Genomic DNA, 24,166 nt, shown 5'->3' on the forward strand with positions numbered 1-24,166 from the left:
GCCTAAGTTAAACAAAATCCTACCGAGTGGTAAGCCAGCCTTCCACTCGAAGGTTTAGCTGCAGTCCAAGTACTCGCCTAAGTTAAACCAAATCCTACGGAGTGGTAAGCCAGCCTTCCATTCGGAGGCTTAGCTGCAGCATCACGCTCGCCTAAGTTCAAATACAACATGCGCTCTGCAAGGGAGACGAGGTGCAGGTCGACTACTACCCTCTCCTTCCGAGCTACGCCACAAATACAACGTGCGCTCTGCAAGGAGGACGAGGTGCAGGTCGACTGCTACTCTCTCCTTCCGAGCTACGCCACAAATACAACGTTCGCTTTGCAAGGAGGACGAGGTGCAGGTCGACTGCTACTCTCTCCTTCCGAGCTACGCCACAAATATAACGTGCGCTTTGCAAGGAGGACGAGGTGCAGGTCGACTGCTACTCTCTCCTTCCGAGCTACGCCACAAATACAATGTGCGCTTTGCAAGGAGGACGAGGTGCAGATCGACTGCTACTCTCTCCTTCCGAGCTACGCCACAAATACAACGTGTGCTCTGCAAGGAAGACGAGGTGCAGGTCGACTGCTACCTCCTTCTCCAGAGATACACCTTGAAAATCCTACCGAGTGAAGAGCAAACCTCCCACTCGGGGGCTTAGCTACAGCCCAGTGCTCGCCTAAGTTTTTGAAAATCCTACCAAGTGGAGAGCAAACCTCCCACTCGGAGGCTTAGCTGCAGCCCAGTGCTCGCCTAAGTTTTTGAAAATCCTACCGAGTGGAGAGCAAACCTCCCACTCGGAGGCTTAGCTGCAGCCCAGTGCTCGCCTAAGTTTTTGAAATTCCCACCGAGTGGAGAGCAAACCTCCCACTCGGGGGCTTAGCTGCAGCCCAGTGCTCACCTAAGTTTTTGAAAATCCCACCGAGTGGAGAGCAAACCTCCCACTCGAGGGCTTAGCTGCAGCCCAGTGCTCGCCTAAGTTTTTGAAAATCCCACCGAGTGGAGAGCAAACCTCCCACTCGGGGGCTTAGCTGCAGCCCAGTGCTTGCCTAAGTATATCAGGGAACAAGTCGATTGCAATGAGCACTCCGCTTTAGCCTGCAAAAGACACCTCAAACCAAATGCAAACATATCCAACGTCGAATCCAAGTTCGGATAATACCTAACGGAACAGAAAGTTCTCAGGTGCTAAGGCTGTTAAGGTTTGTCGGTTACAAAACTCACTCGGCATACCGAGGCAAATTTAAAGTATCAAGCTCAGAAGTTTTTTACCCCTCCTGTGGAGGGCTGGAAGGTGCAACAAACTCATCCAGGTCGATTCCATCTGCAATCCGAGTGGCAGCGGCGATGAAGGTCTCCATGAAAGATCAGAAATCATGCTTCTTGGTGTTGGCCACCCTAAGGGCCACCAGCTTGTCCTCTCGTGCATCCTTGCAGTGAACGCGGACCAGAGACAGAGCAACATCCGCGCCACACCTGGCAGAAGACTTCTTCCACTCCTGCACTCAACTTGGGACCTCGTTCAGTCGAGTCACCAGAGACTCGAGGTCGTTCTGGAGTGTCTCTCTTGGCCAGAGTGTTGCGTCGATGCGAGAAGTTGCGACCTTCAGCCTTGCGAGATAGTCGACGACAGCAGCGACGCGAGATTCAAGCCGGAGCACATTCATGGCGACTTCATCTTTCACGGGAGAGTTGATGGGATCCAGGTTTATTTCCAGTCGACCAGTCTCCTCTTCAAAGTTCTAGCAAAATTCTGCAAGCACAACCACCGAGTCAAGACAACAGTCGGAGATCACAGTTAAAATGTCTGTTTGATACAAAAGATTACCTTCAAGCATGAGGAATAGCTTCTTGGCGAGTCCACCCAGATAAGCCTCCAGATCGTTCTTTTTTCCCACCAACTCACTGGCCTTGTCGTTCAGGGCAATCTTGTCACTTTTTAGTCGACTGACCTCCTTGTTGGCAGCATCCAGAGCAACTTTCAGATTGGTGTTTTCTTCTTCAAGCTTGGTGACTGAAGCCAGCTTCTCATCTGCGAGTTTGGTCTTCTCTAAAGCCGCTTTCTGCATCTCAGCCAAGTCAAGGTCTTTTTTCTTCAGGGCATCCCTCACTTTTTCTGCAAAGTTACAGTGAGATCAGACTCTGAAACAAACGAGAGGCAAAGGCAGTCGTCGGAGGCCTCACCAAACATACCTTTAGCTTCCTCCTTCGCCTTCGTTAGGTTCTCTTGGGTCATTTTCAGATCAAGCTCGAGCTGGATGTGTTTGTTCTCCAACTCAGTATACCAAAGTGTTCTAATTACTTTAGCATGTGATAAATTTAAGCACCAGACTTAAGTCTTTCTGGAGATATTGATAATTTTCTTTGAATTTTTTTAAATTTTATCAAACTTATGAATCTTGATCAGGTATTGATAAATTTCTAAACGAAATGTCAAACCCGTTTTTCTCCTCGGTTCTCGTGTATGCTGATAATTGTCGAAATCTAAATATTTTTAGTAGTATTCTAAATGCGTGCAAATTTTTATGAAGAATCAATTTCGAAGAGCTTGTTGCAAGAAATTGAATGGTGGATATGGATCATAATTTTGACTCTCAATTTAGAAGTTGCTGCCCTTTGAAATGACAAAACACATAAGAAAATCCAAACTTTGTCTGTTGTATGTGGCAAGTGGGGGAGAGAGTGCAATGTGGAATTTGGGCCGGGTTTTTCCATTTTAGGATGTGGGGTTGGGCAATTTATACAAGTGGTGTGTGCTTAATTGGACTTTTCAACAAACGATTTGTCCTCTAGACGCGTCCAACCTTTAAATTGTCATACAGGTCGCTTTAAATCCATACATAACACTGAAGACATAAGAATTGGTAGGTGCGCGTTCTAATACATGTAGAATTACTAAATCCACACAAAACAGGGGGCCAAAAAGATGATATCATCGGATATAATAAACTCAATTCTCAAATAAGACAATACATTTTATAGCTCAAATCATTTATCAGATTAATGATTCGTTTTCATTGTTAGCTTCATTTCAAGGAGAGCTTCAAAACTAATACTTCTGCATATTTTAACATTTTTTTGCTCTTTTGCTTTCCACACAAAAATATATTAGTTGCCATGTGGGGCGTTTCTACACCCAAGCTCAGCTGCACCCGTCTATGAATAGTAAAATAGAAAAAATATAAAAGAAACTCAATTTTTTTTTGGAATTTTTACACATCAAAGTTGAGAGAGTCTTCTAGGCGCGTCGAGAATTTCATAAATCGCTGGGTGGTAATTTCAGAAGGAGATTTTTCTTTTGTCGAACATACTCATATAAGTAGTTCTCATAAAAAGAATACTTGTATTGTTCTTTAGTGTATGCACTGATTAGTTACTGATGTGGAAACATATAACGGTTTAAGGCTAATCAGAAGGAGCACGGGAGATGGCAGCGAGCGAAAGTAATCCTGAAAGTGATATTGGTGGGGCGCCATTTGTTGGAAAAACCAACCAATTGCCTGTTGGCCATGCAACGACTTGCATGCCCTTAATTTTCAAAGTCTTCCATTGACCAATGAGGCAGTGAACAGTGAACACACACATCATCGCCCAAGTACAAATCTACACATCTGCTTCCGGCTTCAGGCCTTGATCCATTCTTCCTCCATCTCCTCCATCAGGCTTGAGGCTTCAACCAGATCACAACTCTCAAGTTACCAGCTAGCCATGGGTGCCAAGACCACCTCATGCTTCACCTTCCTCATGGAAGCGCTGGTCCTCCCCACGCGAAACCCCAAGCTCTTCGCCCCCATCCTCATCCTCCTGGCCATCATCGCCTTCCTCGTCCCCGCGGTCAACGTGGTCCTCATCCAGCCGCTCACCGCTGAGATGCTCCGCCACGTCACCGAGATGCAGACCACCGACCCCTCGAGCGCCGAGTTCGCCAGGCTCCTCGAGGAGATACGGCAGGAGGCCAGGGAGCTCGTCCTCATCGCCGTCGGCCTCTTTTTCGTCACCCTAGCTCTCGTCTTCGCCAAGCAGATCCTCGCCTTCTCCGCGGCCTCCACGACTTACTCCGGCGACCGCTACTCGCTCGCGGAGCTCCTCCGAAGGGTGACCGAGTGGGGCAATCTGAGGGGCCCTCTCGTCACCATGGGCGTGGTCACCGCGCTCCAGCTCACGTTCATGGCGCTACTGGGCACCTACCTCGCCACCGTCATGCGCCACGCGGGGGCGCTCTCCGTGCAAGGCGCGCTCTTCGTCCTCGCCTTCCTGGCCTTCATGTACTTCGGGGTGGTGGCCGTGGTGGGCGTCGCCGTGTCGGTGGCCGACGGGGGGTGCCGCGGCGTGCGCGCGCTCCTGCGGGCGTGGCGGCTCATGACGCGGGTGAGCAGGAAGGAGGGCGCCCTGCTGGCGGCGGTGATGGTCCTCCTGTCGACCGCTGTGAGCCCGGTGTACGCGCTAGCGCTCGTGTACGCCAAGAAGAGCATGGCGGTGGGGCTGTGCCTGCTGTTTGGGTATGCTCTTCTGTCTGCTACGGTGGAGCTGTTCTACATGGCGGCGGCCACTGTGTACTGCTATGAGGCCATGGAGAGCAAGGAGGTGGTCCTAGCTTTTGATGGCTATGCCAAGATACCTTCCGGTGAGGCAAATGTCTGATCGATCGGCCGGCACCGTATAATGAGTCATATACTTTGTGGTGCTTCCTAGCTGTGCGATCATTATCATTGTACTACTAGGCATATATGGTACTACTAGTACAAATGCCCGTGCGTTGTACCGGACAAAATATTAAGTATAAATTGCTCCACGTGCCATTATGTAACATTTTTTCATATAATTTTTTGCAAACATTAGAAATAAGGTCAATGTAACCTTTGAGTGTAGCAATTACGATCTCAACGCACCGCGATCTAGTAGTGTTCGTGCAACAGGACTGTAATGACTGAAATTGTTGTCTTTCCTCTAAAAGAAGCAGAAAAAAGGCAACTTGCAAAAAGTAGGGCTCGACAATATTTTTATCTGTGGTGACGACTGACCCTGTTTGTCCTTCCTAGGTTGCGGCAACAGGACAACCCTGTACAAATTATGGAATGCTGCTAGTAATTACAAATACTTTTTAACAGAGATTCTGTCGATTGTCATCACTGACCACACGTAGCTGAGTGCTTGAGTCAGCATAAAAGAACATCTCAAACCAGGTCAGACATATCCATGTAGCCACATCACACAACAACAAAAGTTCATCCAAATAGAGTTCAGCAAGAAAGCCACATATAATGGCAAACATGGAAACATGAAATGGAAGTACATGACTATAGAATCTATCAAATAAAAGAAAATACAGGCCCTGATGGGGAAACAAGTTCATACTGTTGCACTCCAAAAAAATTATTGAAGAAAACCCACAAGGTCATCTATAGCCTCTAGCAAACTTTTCAAGATAAATCAGACTAAAGAGTTATCACTTGGACTCTATCCAAATTGGAGATAAAAGATGTAGTGAACAGTAAAGAAATTCTGTGGTGTGTGAGATTAGACATGCCTAACTTTAAGCTTAAATTAGAATTCATGCATGCCACATAACATCTCTATGCAACATGCACGTACTATTTCTGATACCTTGCTCTGAAGTGTATTAATAGCAATGAGACAATGCCTGCACATGGATTGGAAGGAGGTCTACAATAGTACCTTGCTCTGAAGTGTATTTGCTAGGATTTGGATTTGGCTAGGTACAAGATCAAGGAGGTCCTTACAGGGGAAGTGGAGAGGTGGAGGTCACCAATTAAATTGCCCTCGTCAGATTTGTTAATCATAATAGCAATCTAGGGGGAAGAAGTAGAGGGCCCTGAAGCAGGTAGGACGACATGGAGGCAGACCATGTGTGTCACAGCTTGCTGAACTGAAATCTAAACCAGCAGCAATTCAGGTTACATGAGAAAACTGGAAATAGTCATTTACTAAGGTTTAGTCAATAAGGAAAAGACTTGTATAAAGCATACTGCACCCGATTCATGATACATGTCTATGAGTCTTTCAGCAATCTTATAGCACCGATCCTTGTTCCTTTCTTTAGAAACACCGAAATCCTCCTCAAACTTAGAAATTCAAACTATATTGCTTAGCTGCAGTATAACACCCTGACCTGAACTCTTTATTTGGTGCCATGTAGCACTTTGATGCCGTGTTTATGTTCCAAAACTGCAGGTGGACTGGTGGAGTACTACTTCAGTGATGAGGATCTTCAGATGGATATCATGCCATCAATTACCTCTCTTTGGACATCTTCCTTACTTTAGTAACTCAATTTTCTAATGGGAAACTAATGGCGGATATCCTATAGACCTCTGATGCAAATTACCTATCCACGACAAAGTCATAGAATAATCAAGCTATTCCTTTTCTCTACTAATATTGTGGGTTGTGCGGATCCGGCCAGACCTCGCCGCCGACGGGGAGGCACCGGCTCGCGGCCCGCGAATGCGTAGGCGTGGGAGGAGGCATTGGTGGTGGCCGCGAGCGGGGACAGTGAGGTAGCACTGGCGCGGGCGGGGGAGGGGAAAAGCAGCGTGAGGAGCAGTAGGAGGATCGGGCAGGTGTAGGGGCGCGGAGCTACTATCTCCCGTGGCCCAGGCGGCTGAGGTGTTGAGGAAGAGGAAGCGAGGTCGCCGGAGGACGATCCGATCCCCGTGGAGGCTAGGACCAGCGCCACCGCCTGAGTTCGGCATCTTCGTCCTCGTGGTGGGTTGGGGACGATGACCTGTAGTCGGGATTGAGGTAGGCGGAGACTGGGCGTTGCGTCCGTCCATTCGCGTGTGAGCGAATCATTTTCTTTGCTTACTAACTTTAATCTGGAGCACGGGTTAATTATCAAAGACTTCAGGGACTGTTTTCAAAAATTGACGCGACGGTGAACCCGACGAACCCAATCCGTGCTTTATTATTAGGGAAAGACTAGCAAAAGGAACCATGCGCTGCAATGGGAGAAAAAAATTCATAATCTCCTATGGCGATGATCACATTTTGTTCACATCTCATCGCATGATTTAAAAAATGTGTTCACATATGCAAGAAAAATGTTTTTTTTAATTTATTCACGAATTGAAGCAATGTTCAAATTTTCGACAAAATATCGTGGTTGTCAAAAAACTTGGCAATTCAAAGAATTATTCTAAATTTCAAGAAACAATTTTTAAACATATTACAATATTCCGATCCACCCCGGCAGTTAATTCTCCAAAAATCACGCAGGTATATAGTCACCAAGACTTAGAAGCATTACTGTTTAAATACACACCATCGATCATTCGTGAACATTTTTACAAATTCGGGAACATTTTTAAAAATGTTGAACAAATTTTTCTATTTACAAACAGTTGTTTTAAATTGTGAACATTTTTTATACTGCAAATGATTTTTAAGCATTTTCTTTTGAATCGGTGAACAATTCTAGAATAGACGAACATCTTTTTTGAAATTGTATATTTAAAAAAAATTCAAGAATATTTTTTGAAATACATGAATATTTTCAGAATGAGCAAACATTTTATGAATCAATAAACTCTTTTCTAATTCACCAACTGTTTAAAAAATTTAGGACATTTTTGAAAATGCATGAACATTTTTTGTATTAGCAAACTTTTGTTCAATTTCATTTATAATTTTTAATACACGAAGTTTTTTTTTCCAAAATCATGGACTATTTTTTATTTTACCAACAATTTTTTCAAAAATGCAAACATTTTTAGAAAAATCAGCATTTTTTGAATTCACAAACATTTTATGTTTGCTTGAACATTTTATTTCAAAATTCTCAGTTTTCCTGAAGTTCAAATGTTTTTTGAAGTTCAAAACTATTTAAAGGAGAAGAAAACAAAAACAGAACAGAAAAATAAAAATGAAAGCGATACTAAAAAACAAGGGCCCGCAAATGGGCCGGCCAAACGGACGCGTTGTGTCTTCTCCAACGCGCAGAGCGTAGTATAGTAGGTTTCTATGTTTGGGCCGGCCCAGGCGGGATTCCCTGCAAAATGTTTTTTGTCACTTATTGATGGCATTGGTGGGTAATATTTTAGAAGTTTGGGGGCAATTTTAATGACGTAACGTCAGAAGCAATAGCGTCTTTATTATTAGGGGTAGATGTCACTCAACGATCATATACAGAAGAGCAAGAATGATCGAATTAGCATTCCCTTCTATGTTACTACTAGAGGTTGGGGCGCCTCCTGAGGCGGGCATGTGCACACTTATCTTGTCTCCGCACATTTAGCTGTCATATTTGATCCTTAGTCTCATTCATGCATATCAATATGGGCGTATGCTATAACAATAGGACAACTTGCTCTCTTGGATGTAGCCATATAAAATATTCATTACAGCCATATGTAGCACAGGTAGCCTAAGGTAGGTAAGCGCCCCTTCCACTTTCTTGTCTGTACGTGATATTATTTCGTCAGATTCAGAGTACAACAACATGAAGCACTGGTACATGCAAGTTTATAGTACTGTTGTGTTTTAGTAAGGAATGGGCTAAAACTAAAAAATACTTAATATCTTGTATGAAGGCACTTGAGTAAAATAAAACAATACAAGTACAAAGGAGTGACTTTGCTATTTGCCACATTTTTTGAATCCCAATGACCATATATTTCAAACTAGCATTTCTTCTAAGTAAAGGAACTTCCTCGAAGCTAGCAACAACTCAATCCAAAAGGGAGAATTGAAAAAAAAACAAAAATAGATGCACCTTCCTTCCCCCAACCAGGGCACCCACAAAATCCAATCAAACGCACAGCCCCACCTAGAGATCAAAAGCAAAGATGAGGTGGAGAAAGAGAGATCAGTGCATGATGCCCCCATGTTTGGTTTTTATAATTGATGACAATCCCTATGGGCGCCTCCTCACAAAACTCAAGTAGTATTCATTAATCTAGATTAGTCAGCTATATTGTGCAAAGTTTTAGCATTTAAGTGGCATTACCTTCACAAAAATGATACATGATAGCTTCAAAAGCAGGTTCAGTACACATGGATTAGCAAAATCCGAATTTTCAAAATGATGTTATATCCATGGTACTCTCTAACCTACCAGAGAAATGACAAGTATTTAGAGAGCGCAAATGAAGGAAATAAAAATATATACACAATTGAATGACATGCCCATGAGAAACCGGTGTCACTTAACTCCCTTTCATGTGGTAAATGAAATGAATGTGTGCCTAGGGATGGCCGTCAGCGATGTGAGGGAGGGTCTTGGTTGCGCCACCTCAGCGATCCGCGGCACGGCCTAACCTTTCCTTTGTACATGAACCATGCCCCTCCTTCCTCACCATGCCACGATCTTCTCTTATATATACAAGCGGTAGTCATCCATCCACATGTGGGATGCGCATGCGACTTGGACTTGGGGCTTGGACGCCGGGCGGTGGCAGAAGGCGATGCTTTCCCTGTGACTCTGCGTTAGGATTGTAGTCCACCAGGTGCGGCACGCCGTCGCGGAGCGTGTTCCACTGGTCGTTGGCCGCTAGGCTGAACGCCGGCGCGAACAGCGAGTGGCACACCCCCGCGAATGTCACGATCGCCAGCCCCACCATCGTGTTGGATCCAAGAACCCGTGTGAGCATCACCCACCAGTGAGTTGTTCATCTCCTCAATCCAAATTGGGTGTCTCCGGCGTGTCGCCACTGATCTGGCCAAATGTGAGGGCGATGAGCACGGCGGCCAGGAAGTTGGTGATGGAGTAGTCGAGGTACTGTTGGAAATATGAGCAAATTACTAAGAGTTTTAATCTGAATAAACAGAAGATAAATCATAACGGCACTAGCAGAAATTAAACTAATCATGCGAACTAGCATAGTAGATGAACAAATCACATCTAGGGCACATACTAGAAACATAAATTCTACCATGATCTCGAACAGAAAGGATAGAATCACATACGGTGCAGCGGAAGCAGCACCGCCGATGTTGGTATTGTCGCCCATGTCGTTGAGGACGAGGTTGCCGTTGTTGGGGAAGAAGTCGTCATTGGCGAAGTCGTCGCTGCCAGCAGTCGCGCGAGTGCAGTCCCCAAAAACACGATCGCCCCTCTCCCATACAGGATCACGAGAGGCGGGGTTCCGGAGGCCTGATGTCCCTTCTCGCGGTGCACGCCGAAAGGAGGGATGGAGAAAACTTGCGTAGCGGCGCAATGATCTGGAACGGTGGTGCGAAACCATACAAAGTGGCGGCGGCTAGGGTAGACATCTGCCTGACTATATAGTGCGGGCCAGGTAGGTCGTGGGAGTAAACCCCACGTCTAAGTCACGATCCAAAAGAATCGAAAACGGTTCAGTAATTAATGCGTCTGTTAATTATTAATTAATTACTCATTAATTTTCCCGAGCAGCAAAAATATAGACAACATGCATAGCTTTGTCCTCGGCTCGGCTCAATCCCGCAACCCACGGCGCGTCGTGACGAGGCATGGCGTTGCGAGGCGAGCGAGGAGGAGGAGCGTGCGTGTAGGTCTCCTCTTCTCATGCTCATACAAATGGTAGAAGAGCTCACCTTATAAAGAGGTGCAACTCTCACTCAACTTCTGTCGTGGGACTAAACTTTAGTCTCACTCACTCCACTCACATGTGTGCATGAATGGGCCAAGAGAATTTCAGAATTTTAGTTGGGCTTTTGGCCAAAGGCCTACTAGCAAAATTCCAACAATCCCCACAGAGTCTCATTGGCACATCTCATCATTTAGTTGCAAAATATTGTTTATATACCGCTGCTCAGTGGAGACTGTAATGTTGAACTTCCATGCAGAGATTTATGATACACTAGATCACAACTTGAATAGTGGACTATGCCTTTTCTGCGAGACTAGTTTCACACAAATTCTTGACCGATACTGGGCTGCTGCAAGGCTTCCCCACGGGTGGAGCGTATACGTCATACTCCAGGGCCTTTCATGAATTTATTAGAGAACACCCAATTCTCACAGACTGCGATGTTAACAGTCAAATTCATATAGGTGTGTTCCTCAGGAGATGCTCCGCAGGAAAACATCTCTGCTTACTCAAATAAGCCACTTGGAACATATTAACATAAATATCAACCTGCCATGCAGATCAAGAGAGTATTGCATCTTTACGGAGTGGGATAATTAAAATAGGGATACTCTCCTCTCAGCTGATCAACAGCTTGTCTCCCACTTCTACTTCACGGGATCTCCGATCACATAGAGTAGGTTACCACTATGGACAACTCATGCGGTGGGTCTCAAACCCATCTCCATCGATGCGTTATCTATCACATTATGTGATAGACCCTTTGTGGAGGGATCTACCAAGTTTTTTGACGTTTGGATATAATCCAACGTAATAACTCCAAAGTTCCTCAGTTTTCTAACAGATTTTAGTCTCCTCTTCACATGCCTTGAGGACTTCATATTATCCTTAGAACTGTTTATCTTGACGATCACATTTTGATTATCACAGTTCATCAGGATAGGGGGTATTGGTTTTTCAACCATAGGTAAGTCCATCAATAGCTCACGAAGCCACTCTGCTTCAACAGTGGCAGTGTCTAATGCTGTGAGTTCTGCTTCCATACGTGACCTCGTTAAGATGGTCTGCTTGTAAGACTTCTAGGAAACAACGCCACCACCAAGTGTAAAAACATAACCACTCACTACAAAAAAATACACTTCTGTGATGATACGTGTTTGTCACAGTAGGTCACGTTTTCTGTGATGCATGTACATCCATGACGATTTTATGATAGAATCAAGATAGTCATACTTGTGTTGTCGTAGAAGTGTTCCATGACATTACCAAAATTATCATCACGGAAGTGTCCACTTCCATGACGATAAATCGCGCGTCACAGAAGTGCTTTCGTCAAGGGTGACCGACACGTGGCATCCACTGTAACGGAACGCTGTTAAGCTATCGGGTCGAGTTTTGGATCCGATAACCCGTTAAGAGCCCCGACCAATGGGGATTTTCCACGTGTAAAATCATCATTGGCTGGAGGAAACACGTGTCGGCTCATCATTGGGACAGATGTCATCCACTCATTGGACAAAAGGCGCCTATGATACGTCGACATGTGGCACGGCCCAACAGAGGCCCATTCCTGTGAAAAGGCCGACCCGTTTGACTTGGTCATAAGGTGGCGGGCCAGCCCACGGAAAGCCTCTTAACGGCCTGTTCGCATATAGCCCATTTACAACCCGCAAACACATGGCCCATTACGGCCTATCCGAATTAGGCCCAGTAGCGTCATCTGGGCCGTCCAATATGATTCCAGCCAGTTTTAACTTCCGGCCCATGTATGGCCCATGACGACTTTCGGCCATAAGAGGCCCTTTGTAACTCTTGGCCCATTAATGGCCCGTGCTGAAACTGGCCCGTAATGAACAATGTATCACTTTATACCCATTAACGGCCCATTATTCCATTGGGCCGTTTGCAGCCCATGTTATCTTTCGGCCTTCTCAGGGCCCATTTATTCTTCTTGGGCTCATTTCCAGCATTCGGTTACTTACGGCCAGTTACTGTCATTTTCTGCTTGTGGGCCAAATTCAGCCCGTTGTTACAGTCGGCCCGTTTGTGGCCCGTTAATACCTTGGGCTATTTTCATTGCATCATCAAATACAACCTATTAATGACGGCCCGTTATGGTCGGCCCATGAACGGACGATTCCAACTCTAGCCCGTTTACGACCATAATGCGGTCTATTATTGGCCCATATTTGGCCGATCGATCGTCCGACCCATATAAGGCCCATTGATGATACGACCCGTAGAAGGCCCATTGTGTCTATGGCCCGTAGAAGGCCCATTGTTTCTAGGGCCCGTAGAAGGCCCATTGTTTCTACGGCCGGTAGGAGGCCCAGTGCCACTACACTAAATATGTAGCCCATGGTTATTGTGGCCTAGTTTTAAAAAATAGGTTATTGCGGAAACTAGCAAACCGCGGAAAAAGAACTGCACTGACTACAAACAAACAAATAAACAAGACAACAAGGAAATAAATAAGCAAGCAACTTATGCTAGGCTATCACTGCTATTACACATATTACATCCACTGGGCATCAAAGTTCGCCTCCAGTGCAAATATAGGGAACAAAGCAGCATATAAACGCAGCAGCAAAACAAGTCCAGAACTGAAACCACTTCAGAAGAGCTCAAGAAACAATATCCTGGGTACCCATAATGCTGGCAAGATGCTTAGCAAGGTTATTAACTTTCTCTTGTTTGGCGCTTAAATCCTCCAGCGCTTGTTGTTGCACAAGAAAGTACGCATCTGAATTCTGCAGGGACTTCCTCAGTCCTTCGGCTTCTTGCCACAACACAGCTGACTGATGCCTTTCAGCTTGTAGCTGAGACTGAAGAAGCCGAAGTGATTCAGGCAGCGAGTTCGAAGAGCTTGTGCCAGCGGTACTGGCTAGTAACTCGAACACTATATCAACACAAGACTGTGGGGTTTTCTCACTGTCTACAAGATCATTTTTATCACCTTTCTTGGAGACCAACAGGGTTGTCTCACTATCTTGAACCTTATATACATTACTTTCTGTACCATTGCATAGCGGGGTGCTCTTCTCCAACATTCTGTTTGCACACTACAAGAGAAACAAGCAGACACATCACATGTTTAGCTTGTAGTATATGAAACTCATTTTGGTAAACCGGTTCAGTAGTAAGGTAAAAGCACAAGTGCTCTCTAGGTGGTTTTGGTAATTAATATCAACATATCTCTTGTTGGACTAACACTTTTATCTAGTATATTTCAGACAAGTTCAACAATGAAGTGGCATGGACTAAAGGATGTGGAACTCCTTCAAGATGCTAAGGACAAGGGATTAGCTAAAGCTTCAAGCTCAAGACTCTTCATTTTATACTTCAGTGATCCAAGATCACATTGAGTCTATAGGAAAAGCCAATACTATCAAGGAGGGATGAGGTGTTGCTTAATGAGCCTCTTGCTTCATGTGCTTAGTGATATGCTCCAAAACCCTCAACTACTTTCTCACATCCACATATGACCTAAACCTAAAGCCCAAATCGGTCACACCGATTCTTTCTATCCAGCGCCACCGAGTTCAGATGTCATAGCCACTGCCACAAACCCTAGGCAAATCGGTCTCACCGAGATGGGATTGTAATCTCTCTGTGTATGTCCATTATCAAAATCGGTCTTACCGAGTTTGAGCAATCGGTCCTACCGAGATTACAATGCAAACTCTCTGGTTAACTTATTACCAAAATTGGTCCCACCAAGTTTGAGTAATCGGTCCCACCGAGTTTGCCTGACCAACTCTCTGGTTAGCTAATTACCAAAATCGGTCCCACCGAGTTTGTGTAATCGGTCTCACCGAGATTACGTTATGCCCTAACCCTAACCATATCGGTCCTACCGAGTTGCATTTCGGTCCCACCGAAAATCCTAACGGTCACTATGTTTACTAAATCGGTCTGACCGACTTTGTTGATTCGGTCCCACCGAGATTGGTAAATTGTGTGTAATGGTTAGATTTTGTGTGGAGGCTATATATACCCCTCCACCTCCTCTTCATTCGTGGAGAGAGCCACCAGAACAAACCTACACTTCCAACTTACCAGTTCTGAGAGAGAACTACCTACTCATGTGTTGAGGCCAAGATGTTCCATTCCTACCATATGAATCTTGATCTCTAGCCTTCCCCAAGTTGCTTTCCACTCAAATCTTCTTTCCACCAGATCCAAATCCTATGGGAGAGAGTTGAGTGTTGGGGAGACTATCATTTGAAGCACAAGAGCAAGGAGTTCATCATCAACACACCATTTGTTACTTCTTGGAGAGTGGTGTCTCCTAGATTGGCTAGGTGTCACTTGGGAGCCTCCGACAAAGATTGTGGAGTTGAACCAAGGAGTTTGTAAGGGCAAGGAGATTGCCTACTTCGTGAAGATCTACCGCTAGTGAGGCAAGTCCTTCGTGGGCGACGGCCATGGTGGGATAGACAAGGTTGCTTCTTCGTGGAACCTTCTTGGGTGGAGCCCTCCGTGGACTCGCGCAACCGTTACCCTTCGTGGGTTGAAGTCTCCATCAACGTGGATGTACGATAGCACCACCTATCGGAACCACGCCAAAAACATCCGTGTCTCCAACTGCGTTTGAATCCTCCAAAACCCTTCCCTTTACATTCTTGCAAGTTGCATGCTTTACTTTCCGCTGCTCATATACTCTTTGCATGCTTGCTTGCTATGTGTTGTGAATGTTAAACTTGTGCCTAAACTCCACTTAAACTTAAATTTGCTAAAAACTGCAACTTTGGTACTTAGTGTCTAATCACCCCCTCTAGACACCTCTTCTCAAGGTCCTACAAGTGGTATCAGAGCATTGGTCTTCATTTCTTTGGTTTAATCACCATTGGAGGAAGATGGATGAGTGTACTTTGGGGAGTCTTAGACATAGAGTGCCTATACTTGATGGAGAGTATTTCCAGGAGTGAAAAAATGAGATGCTTGTAATTTTCAATCAATATCATTTGAACAAGTACATTGCTAGTCCTTGTGCACCTTATGTTGATCCTATGCATCCTACCCTTGATGAGTCTATTGACATGATTAGGAATGTTAGAACTGTTACTCTTATCACTAGAGGCTTGCCTAGAAACTTGATTATAAAACCGCCTACTCTTGAGTGTGCTTACACTATATGGAAATTTCTTGAGGAACGATTTCCTGATTATTCTTTGAAAAATCTAGATGAAATTCTTCATAAGTCTATTGTCTTGACTAAGATGAATTCCAATGATCCTATGTTTGGTGATCGTCTATTTGAACTTACTAATCTTATGCGTGCCAAAGGAAATGTTGGAATTATTAGCAATATCATTTCCGAAGATACTAGAATTCATAGAGGAGATTATTGTCAAAGTCATACTAATGAATCACTCTCACTAGGAATTGATCCACCACATGACAATGTTGAACATGGATACTATGATGTGGATGATGATGATGACTTTGATCTTGATGATGCAATGAGACATTTTGGTCTTATGGCAAATCTTCGGGGATATATGGCAGGAGGAAAGGAATGGGTCCTTGACAGTGGATGTACCGATCACATGACCGGAGATAAAGACATGTTTCGTGAGCTTGCTGAAAATGATAGTCCTCGAAAGTATGTCACTTTCGGTGACAACTCAAAGGGTAAGGTGGCCATATCACATGACAACTCCATTCAGAATGTTATGCTCATTGAATCTCTTGGCTACAACTTACTTTCAGTATCTAGACTTGCTGATTTCGGTTTCAATGTCCTATTTACTGAAGTAGATTGCCAAGTGTTTCATCGAGACAATCATAAAATGGTCTTTACCGGCATACGTAGAGGTGATTTATACATTGTTGATTTCACTAAAAAGGCTCAACCTAAAACTTGCTTCATTGCTAAATCCTCAAAAGGATGGTTATGGCATAGACAACTAGGTCACGTTGGCATGAGAAACCTTGACAAGCTTATTAAAGGGAATCATATCCTTGGTGTTAATGATGTCATATTTGATAAGGATAGACTTTGCAGTGCTTGTCAAGCAGGTAAACAGGTTGGAGGAAGGCATCCCGTGAAGAACATCATGACCACAAGGAGGCCACTTGAGCTACTGCACATGGATCTTTTTGGTCCCAACTCTTACAAGAGTCTCGGTGGAAATTCTTTTGGTCTAGTTATAGTTGATGATTTTTCAAGATTTACGTGGGTGTTCTTTCTCGATGATAAATCGCAAGTCCAAAAGATCTTCAAAAACTTCGCTAGGAAGGCCCAAAATCATTTTGAACTTAAGATCAAGAAGGTTCACAGCGACAACGGAACAGAGTTCAAGAACGCAAATGTGGACACCTTTCTTGACGAAGAAGGGATTTCACACAAGTTCTCGGCTACGTACACACCTCAACAAAATGGAGTTGTTGAGAGGAAGAACCGGATGCTCATCGAAATGGCGAGAATGATGCTTGATGAGTACAAGACACCGAAGCACTTTTGGGCTGAAGCGGTTGAGACAGCTTGTCATGCAACAAATCGCCTGTATCTTCACAAGCTACTCGGCCATACGGCATACGAGCTCCTCACTGGTAACAAACCCCAAGTTGGATACTTTCGAGTATTCGGCTCAAAGTGCTACATTCTTGATAAGCATCATCGTTCTAAATTTGCTTCTAAGTCTCATGAAGGTTTCCTACTAGGTTATGGGTCAAACTCTCACACATACCGTGTCTACAACAATTTCACCCGAAAGGTTGAAGAGACGGTAGATGTGAAGTTTGATGAATCTAACGGCTCGCAAGTAGAGCAATTGCCAATTGATGTAGGAGACAAAGATCCTTCGGAAGCAATCCAAGACTTGTCTATTGGCAAGGTTCGTCCAACGGAGGTGAAGGAGAGTACCTCGTCCGTCCAAGTGGAAGCTTCTACTTCATGACAAGGTGAACAAAGAGTTGATACGGAAGCATCCACAAGTGGGACACACCAAGATGAAGAAAACGAGGAAGTCCATCAAGAACGTCAACAACCTCCTTCTCCACCACGACAAGAGAACGACAACGCCAACAATCAAGAAGAAGAAGAAGAAGAAGATGAAGAAGATGAAGAATATGTTCAACCAAGAAACCAAGCAAAAGCTTTCACGAGTTCGAGCAAGAATTGCTAAAGACCATCCCGTCGAGCAAATCTACAATGATATTCAAACCGGGAGAATCACTCGCTCTAAAACTCATTTAGCTAACTTTTGTGAAAACTATTCTTTCATCTCTAGCATTGAACCTATGAAGGTCGAAGAAGCATTGGAAGATCTGGATTGGATAAATGCTATGCATGAAGAGCTACACAACTTTGAGAGAAACCAAGTTTGGACATTGGTTGAGAAGCCCGACAACAACCACAACATCATCGGTACCAAATGGGTGTTTCGCAACAAGCAAGATGAAGATGGACAAGTAGTTCACAACAAAGCATGTCTCGTCGCCCAAGGCTACACACAATTCGAAGGTATGGACTATGGTGAGACTTATGCTCCCGTTGCTAGACTTGAGTCTATTCGCATCTTACTTGCCTATGCTAATCACCATGATATCACATTGTACCAAATGGACATTAAAAGTGCTTTTCTAAATGATGAAATAGAGGAGGAAGTTTATGTTAAACAACCTCCCGGCTTTGTCAATCCTAAGAAACCAAATCATGTTTACAAACTTCACAAAGCTCTTTATGGTCTTAAACAAGCTCCTAGAGCTTGGTACAAATGCTTAACTAAGTTTCTTCTTGGAAAGGGATTTGAAATTGGGAAAATTGATTCTACTCTTTTTACTAAAAGGGTTAATGGAGAATTATTTGTATGCCAAATTTATGTTGATGATATCATATTTGGATCAACTAACCCTCATTTTAGTGAGAAGTTTGGAAAGCTAATGTCGGAGAAGTTTGAGATGTCAATGATGAGTGAACTCAAATTCTTTCTTGGCTTGCAAATCAAGCAAACTAAGGAAGGTACTTTTGTCTCTCAAACGAAGTACACTAAGGACTTATTCAAGAAGTTCAATATGCAAGAGTGCAAAGGTATGTCTACACCCATGCCTACTAGTGGACATCTTGATTTGACCAAAGATGGTGAACCAGTTGATCAAAAGGTTTATCGCTCTATGATTGGTTCATTGTTATACCTATGTGCTTCACGTCCCGATATTATGCTAAGTGTGTGCATGTGTGCAAGATATCAAGCTGCTCCTAAAGAATGTCATCTTAAGGCTGTGAAAAGGATAGTGAGATACTTAATTCATACACCAAATTTTGGCATTTGGTATCCTAAGAGGGCCTCTTTCGATCTTGTTGGCTACTCCGACTCGGACTATGCCGGAGACAAGATTGATAGAAAGTCCACTTCGGGTACTTGTCAATTTCTTGGTAGATCTCTTGTGTCTTGGTCCTCCAAGAAACAAAACTCAGTATCCTTATCCACCGCCGAAGCGGAATACATTGCCGCTGGTTCATGTTGTGCTCAGTTACTTTGGATGACCCAAACTCTTAAAGATTATGGGATATATGTGAAACATGTTCCATTGCTTTGTGACAATGAAAGTGCTATCAAAATTGGACATAATCCTGTGCAACATTCTCGAACTAAGCATATTGAAGTTCGTCATCATTTCATTCGAGATCATGTTGCTAATGGTGACATTGATCTTAAGCATGTTCGCACCGAAAAGAAATTAGCGGATATATTCACTAAACCTCTTGATGAGAAAGTGTTTTGCAGGTTAAGAGGAGAATTGAACATCATTGATGCTTCAAACTTGGAGTAGTAACTCCATTGGATACATGCAAGACATGATCTTATGACTAATCCTTGATATTTCTCTTATGATGAAAATCTTATATCTTGGACATATTTGCTTCTTGCATGTTATCTAACCCATGTAGGTACTTGGTTGAATCAAATTCAATGAGATTGTAACCAACTCACATCTTGAGAAATCTCTACATCACCAAGTCTCTATACAAAGGTGGTTGAAGACAAGGAAGCACGAAACCATTCAAACATATCCTTTGACAAATTCTATGTTGAGCTTCATGATTGTCATTTTTGGATACACAAGTGCTCTTCCTTGCAAGAACTAACCCATGTAGGTAGATGGACTCAAATTCCAAGTGGTTCTCCCAACTCTTAGCTACATCAACCTTGAGTAACCCACACAAGTTCAACTACATGATCAACACCACCAACCAAGGTATGTTATTCCATCTTAGAGAAGCTTTACTCCGAGTCATGAGCTAAAGCAACTCGACAAGATGAGAATACATCAAGATGCTTAAACGAAAAATGGTAACCCCATTTTGAGCTTAAACAATGAGTATGACCTATGATCAAGTGACCTCACTTGACTCCTAAGTCAATATACTCTAACATAGGTGACTTTGTCGCCGACCATCTCTAGATGAAGTTCTCTTGTGTTCGTCTCTGTGTTTTTTGCATTTTTCTCATGCATATTTGTTTCCCCTTTCCTAAAAAAACTTCATCTAGGTTTCTTTCTTTTCTTTTTGTTTGCTCTGCATTTTATGCATCCAATTCATTGCATATCATTTAGTTAATTCCTTGCAAATCTTTGTGAGAACCTATTAGTCTAGTGAGCTGAGGTGACAAGTGTTTTCTCTGCGATGAACTCGGTTCCACCGATTAGTTATTTTTGGTCCAACCGAATTCTTTCGGTACAACCGAAGCATACAACTCGGTGCCACTGATTTCACCACAGGAAAAATAGTTCGCCACTTATTCTGTGTTTCGTCTGTTCCAACTCCACTCAATGAATCCTGTCCTCTACAAGCATCACATTTTTACAAATGCTTTGTGCTGTGACTCAAGGATCAAACCCATTCACGACAAATTCCAGAAGCCCTTCTTGGAAATTGATGTCAAAGGGGGAGAGAGAGATCACATCAAAGCTTATCATTTAGAGAGAGATCACATCAGAGAATATCACTTCCACAGGGGGAGAGAGAGATCTCCAGGGGGAGAAAATACTCAAGTAGAAAGTATTTCTCAAGGATCCTAGATGCTTGGTGTTCAAGAGGAGAGATATCACATGTCTTATTGAGGGTAAAAGACATGTTCATATGTGCTTATTTGCATTAGTTTGCACTAGCTTTGTTCATTCATATTCTTTCAGCTCTGATTTTCTGTTCCCTATCTTCTCCCAGTATCCCATGCTAGATTAAGGGGGAGCAAGACATCTAAGGGAAAGAAATCATGTAAATTCATTGCATATCTTTACTCTTGGGGACATGTCTAATCCAATGTGGTACTTAGTACTCACTCTCTTCATGTCATCCCAGTCTTGGTATTCTTGTGGTTTCTTCTGTTTGCCCTAGTTAGTGGATGTACCTGTGTTATCTAACCTTGTTTGTGCAGGTTCATTCCATCCTAAGCCAACTCAAGACTACAAGGTAAGTATATGCATCGCAATCATGTGTATGAGGATTTCTTGCTGATGTACATACTGTTTGCAAGAAGGACTCATGAGCATGAAGGTATTTTCTTTGATATTCTTTGCTCTGATGCATATGGCCAAGATACATGTAACACATTGCTTACTCTGCCATGGTTATGCTCTCACATGCTTCTATATTCTATATTTCACATGATCGCATACATGTAGGGGGAGCCTATGCTTGTTACATGTCTTTCCAAAGCTTTACTTGCTATTTTTTATATCCTTAGCTAAAGCTTTGATGTATGTTGTCATAAATTACCAAAAAGGGGGAGATTGAAAGCACAAGTGCTCCCTAGGTGGTTTTGGTAATTAATGTCAACATATCTCTTGTTGGACTAACACTTTTATCTAGTATATTTCAGACAAGTTCAACAATGAAGTGGCATGGATTACAGGATGTGGAACTCCTTCAAGATGCTAAGGACAAGGGATTGGCTAAAGCTTCAAGCTCAAGACTCTTCATTTTATACTTCAGTGATCCAAGATCACATTGAGTCTATAGGAAAAGCCAATAATATAAAGGAGGGATGAGGTGTTGCTTAATGAGCCTCTTGCTTCATGTGCTTAGTGATATGCTCCAAAACCCTCAACTACTTTCTCACATCCACATATGACCTAAACCTAAAGCCCAAATCGGTCACACCGATTCTTTCTATCCGGCGCCACCGAGTTCAGATGTCATAGCCACTGCCACAAACCCTAGGCAAATCGATCTCACCGATAGGGATCTCGGTCTCACCAAGATGGGATTGTAATCTCTCTGTGTATGTCCATTATCAAAATCGGTCTTACCGAGTTTGAGCAATCAGTCCTACCGAGATTACAATGCAAACTCTCTGGTTAACTTATTACCAAAATTGGTCCCACCGAGTATGAGTAATCGGTCCCACCAAGTTTGCCTGACCAACTCTTTGGTTTGCTAATTACCAAAATCGGTCCCACCGAGTTTGTGTAATCGGTCTCAGCGAGATTATGTTATGCCCTAACCCTAACCATATCGGTCCTACCGAGTTGCATTTCGGTCCCACCGAAAATCCTAACGGTCACTAGGTTTACTAAATCGGTCTGACCGAGTTTGTTGATTCAGTCCCACCGAGATTGGTAAATTGTGTGTAACGGTTAGATTTTGTGTGGAGGCTATATATACCCCTCCACCTCCTCTTCATTCGTGGAGAGAGCCATCAGAACAAACCTACACTTCCAACTTACCAGTTCTGAGAGAGAACTACCTGCTCATGTGTTGAGGCCAAGATGTTCCATTTCTACCATATGAATCTTGATCTCTAGCCTTCCCCAAGTTGCTTTCCACTCAAATCTTCTTTCCACCAGATCCAAATCCTATGAGAGAGAGTTGAGTGTTGGGGAGACTATCATTTGAAGCACAAGAGCAAGGAGTTCATCATCAACGCACCATTTGTTACTTCTTGGAGAGTGGTGTCTCCTAGATTGGCTAGGTGTCACTTGGGAGCCTCCGACAAGATTGTGGAGTTGAACCAAGGAGTTTGTAAGGGCAAGGAGATCGCCTACTTCGTGAAGATCTACCGCTAGTGAGGCAAGTCCTTCGTGGGCGACGGCCATGGTGGGATAGACAAGGTTGCTTCTTCGTGGACCCTTCTTGGGTGGAGCCCTCCGTGGACTCGCACAACCGTTACCCTTCGTGGGTTGAAGTCTCCATCAACGTGGATGTACGATAGCACCACCTATCGGAACCACGCCAAAAACATCCGTGTCTCTAACTGCATTTGAATCCTCCAAAACCCTTCCCTTTACATTCTTGCAAGTTGCATGCTTTACTTTCCGCTGCTCATATACTCTTTGCATGCTTGCTTGCTATGTGTTGTGAATGTTAAACTTGTGCCTAATCTCCACTTAAACTTAAATTTGCTTAAAACTGCAACTTTGGTACTTAGTGTCTAATCACCCCCCTCTAGACACCTCTTCTCAAGGTCCTACATAAGGTGGACAGGATAATAGCATGAAACAAACATATACATATGTACTATGGTCACTGTATTGTCCATATCATTCTAGTTTATGTTGCCTAATCAAGATAGAGACACAGTTCAACTCATATATTTTTAAGACAAAGCAGCATAGACAGAATATAAGTGTGAGAAACTACACAACATTGGCAACACTTGTAATGTGCATCACATGAGAACATAACTATTTATACAATTTAAACAGAAATCAACATAGAGCAAGAAGTTAGAGCAGAAATCCAGTTAAAGAAATAGGTTTAAAACATACCTGTTGCGCCATTGGAGTTTCACTTGGATCCTTCAAATTCGAAAGTAGTTGTTATGAGTAAATACAATGATGCAACAATAAAGGAGTATGGACCATAGCTACGGAATCTGACCTAAGAAAAGTTGCTCTTCTGCTTTAAACGTGGAGTTTGGGTTAGCTGTGGTGGTCTTCATGCTTTGGGCACTGCGGTAGCTTTACAAACTGCTCGTGTGGGGGTACTCTGTGGTGGACATGGTGCTTTGTCAACTAGAAGTGGGTTACTATCCGCTGGGGTTGTGGTTAGATGGGTTGTAGCTGGTTCTCTGCCCAATGGTGTAAGTGTGCAATCTGGAACAGTCTCGATTATGTGTGGTGGGGCTAGTTTGTGGGCCAATACAACCATGGTTCTATCTGCATCGACGGGTAGCACTGTCTTTTGTGAAGAACGGGTTTTTGCTCCCTTAGATACTGCCATCACCCCTCCAATTCAAATGGCTGATAAACAAGAAAAGAAATTGAATGTACAGACATTGTATGATAGACAAATGTGGTAATTCACATATATGTTTTCTAACCAAACAAGACAGCATGACACAATTTCACATATATGATGCCTAACTAAACATGATATAATGAAACAGTTTCAGATATATGATGGATAACTTAACAGGATATAATGGCATAATTCAACATATGATGAGTACCTAAATAGGATGACATGACACAACTATATGATGTCTTTCTAAAATAGGTTGTGATGAAATAATTCACATACATGTTGTCTAAGTATACAAGATGGCATGATATAATTGACATAATTGATTCATATACTAAGCAGCTGGCACTCACATGCATGATATCTAAACTAAGCAGATGGAATTCAATATTGTGCATATGATGTCTAAACTAAGCAATGCAAGACACCATATGGATCATATGAGAAATATAAAACATTGCAA

General features: G+C 43.4%; 1 protein-coding gene across 1 annotated transcript; it reads left to right on the plus strand.

The window, feature by feature from the left end:
- Positions 1–3,563: 3,563 nt before the first annotated feature.
- Positions 3,564–4,789, plus strand: LOC123159556 (uncharacterized). Its single transcript, XM_044577388.1, has one exon. The coding sequence runs from the start codon at positions 3,691–3,693 to the stop codon at positions 4,621–4,623; it is 933 nt and encodes a 310-aa protein (XP_044433323.1). The 5' UTR covers positions 3,564–3,690; the 3' UTR covers positions 4,624–4,789.
- The last annotated feature ends 19,377 nt before the right edge of the window (positions 4,790–24,166 follow it).

Source organism: Triticum aestivum, chromosome 7B (genome assembly GCF_018294505.1).
Source record: "Triticum aestivum cultivar Chinese Spring chromosome 7B, IWGSC CS RefSeq v2.1, whole genome shotgun sequence".
Lineage (NCBI taxonomy): Eukaryota > Viridiplantae > Streptophyta > Magnoliopsida > Poales > Poaceae > Triticum > Triticum aestivum.

Excerpts from the sequence above, each read along its gene's own strand:
- LOC123159556 (XM_044577388.1), top strand. The coding sequence starts at position 3,691 with ATGGGTGCCAAGACCACCTCATGCTTCACCTTCCTCATGGAAGCGCTG.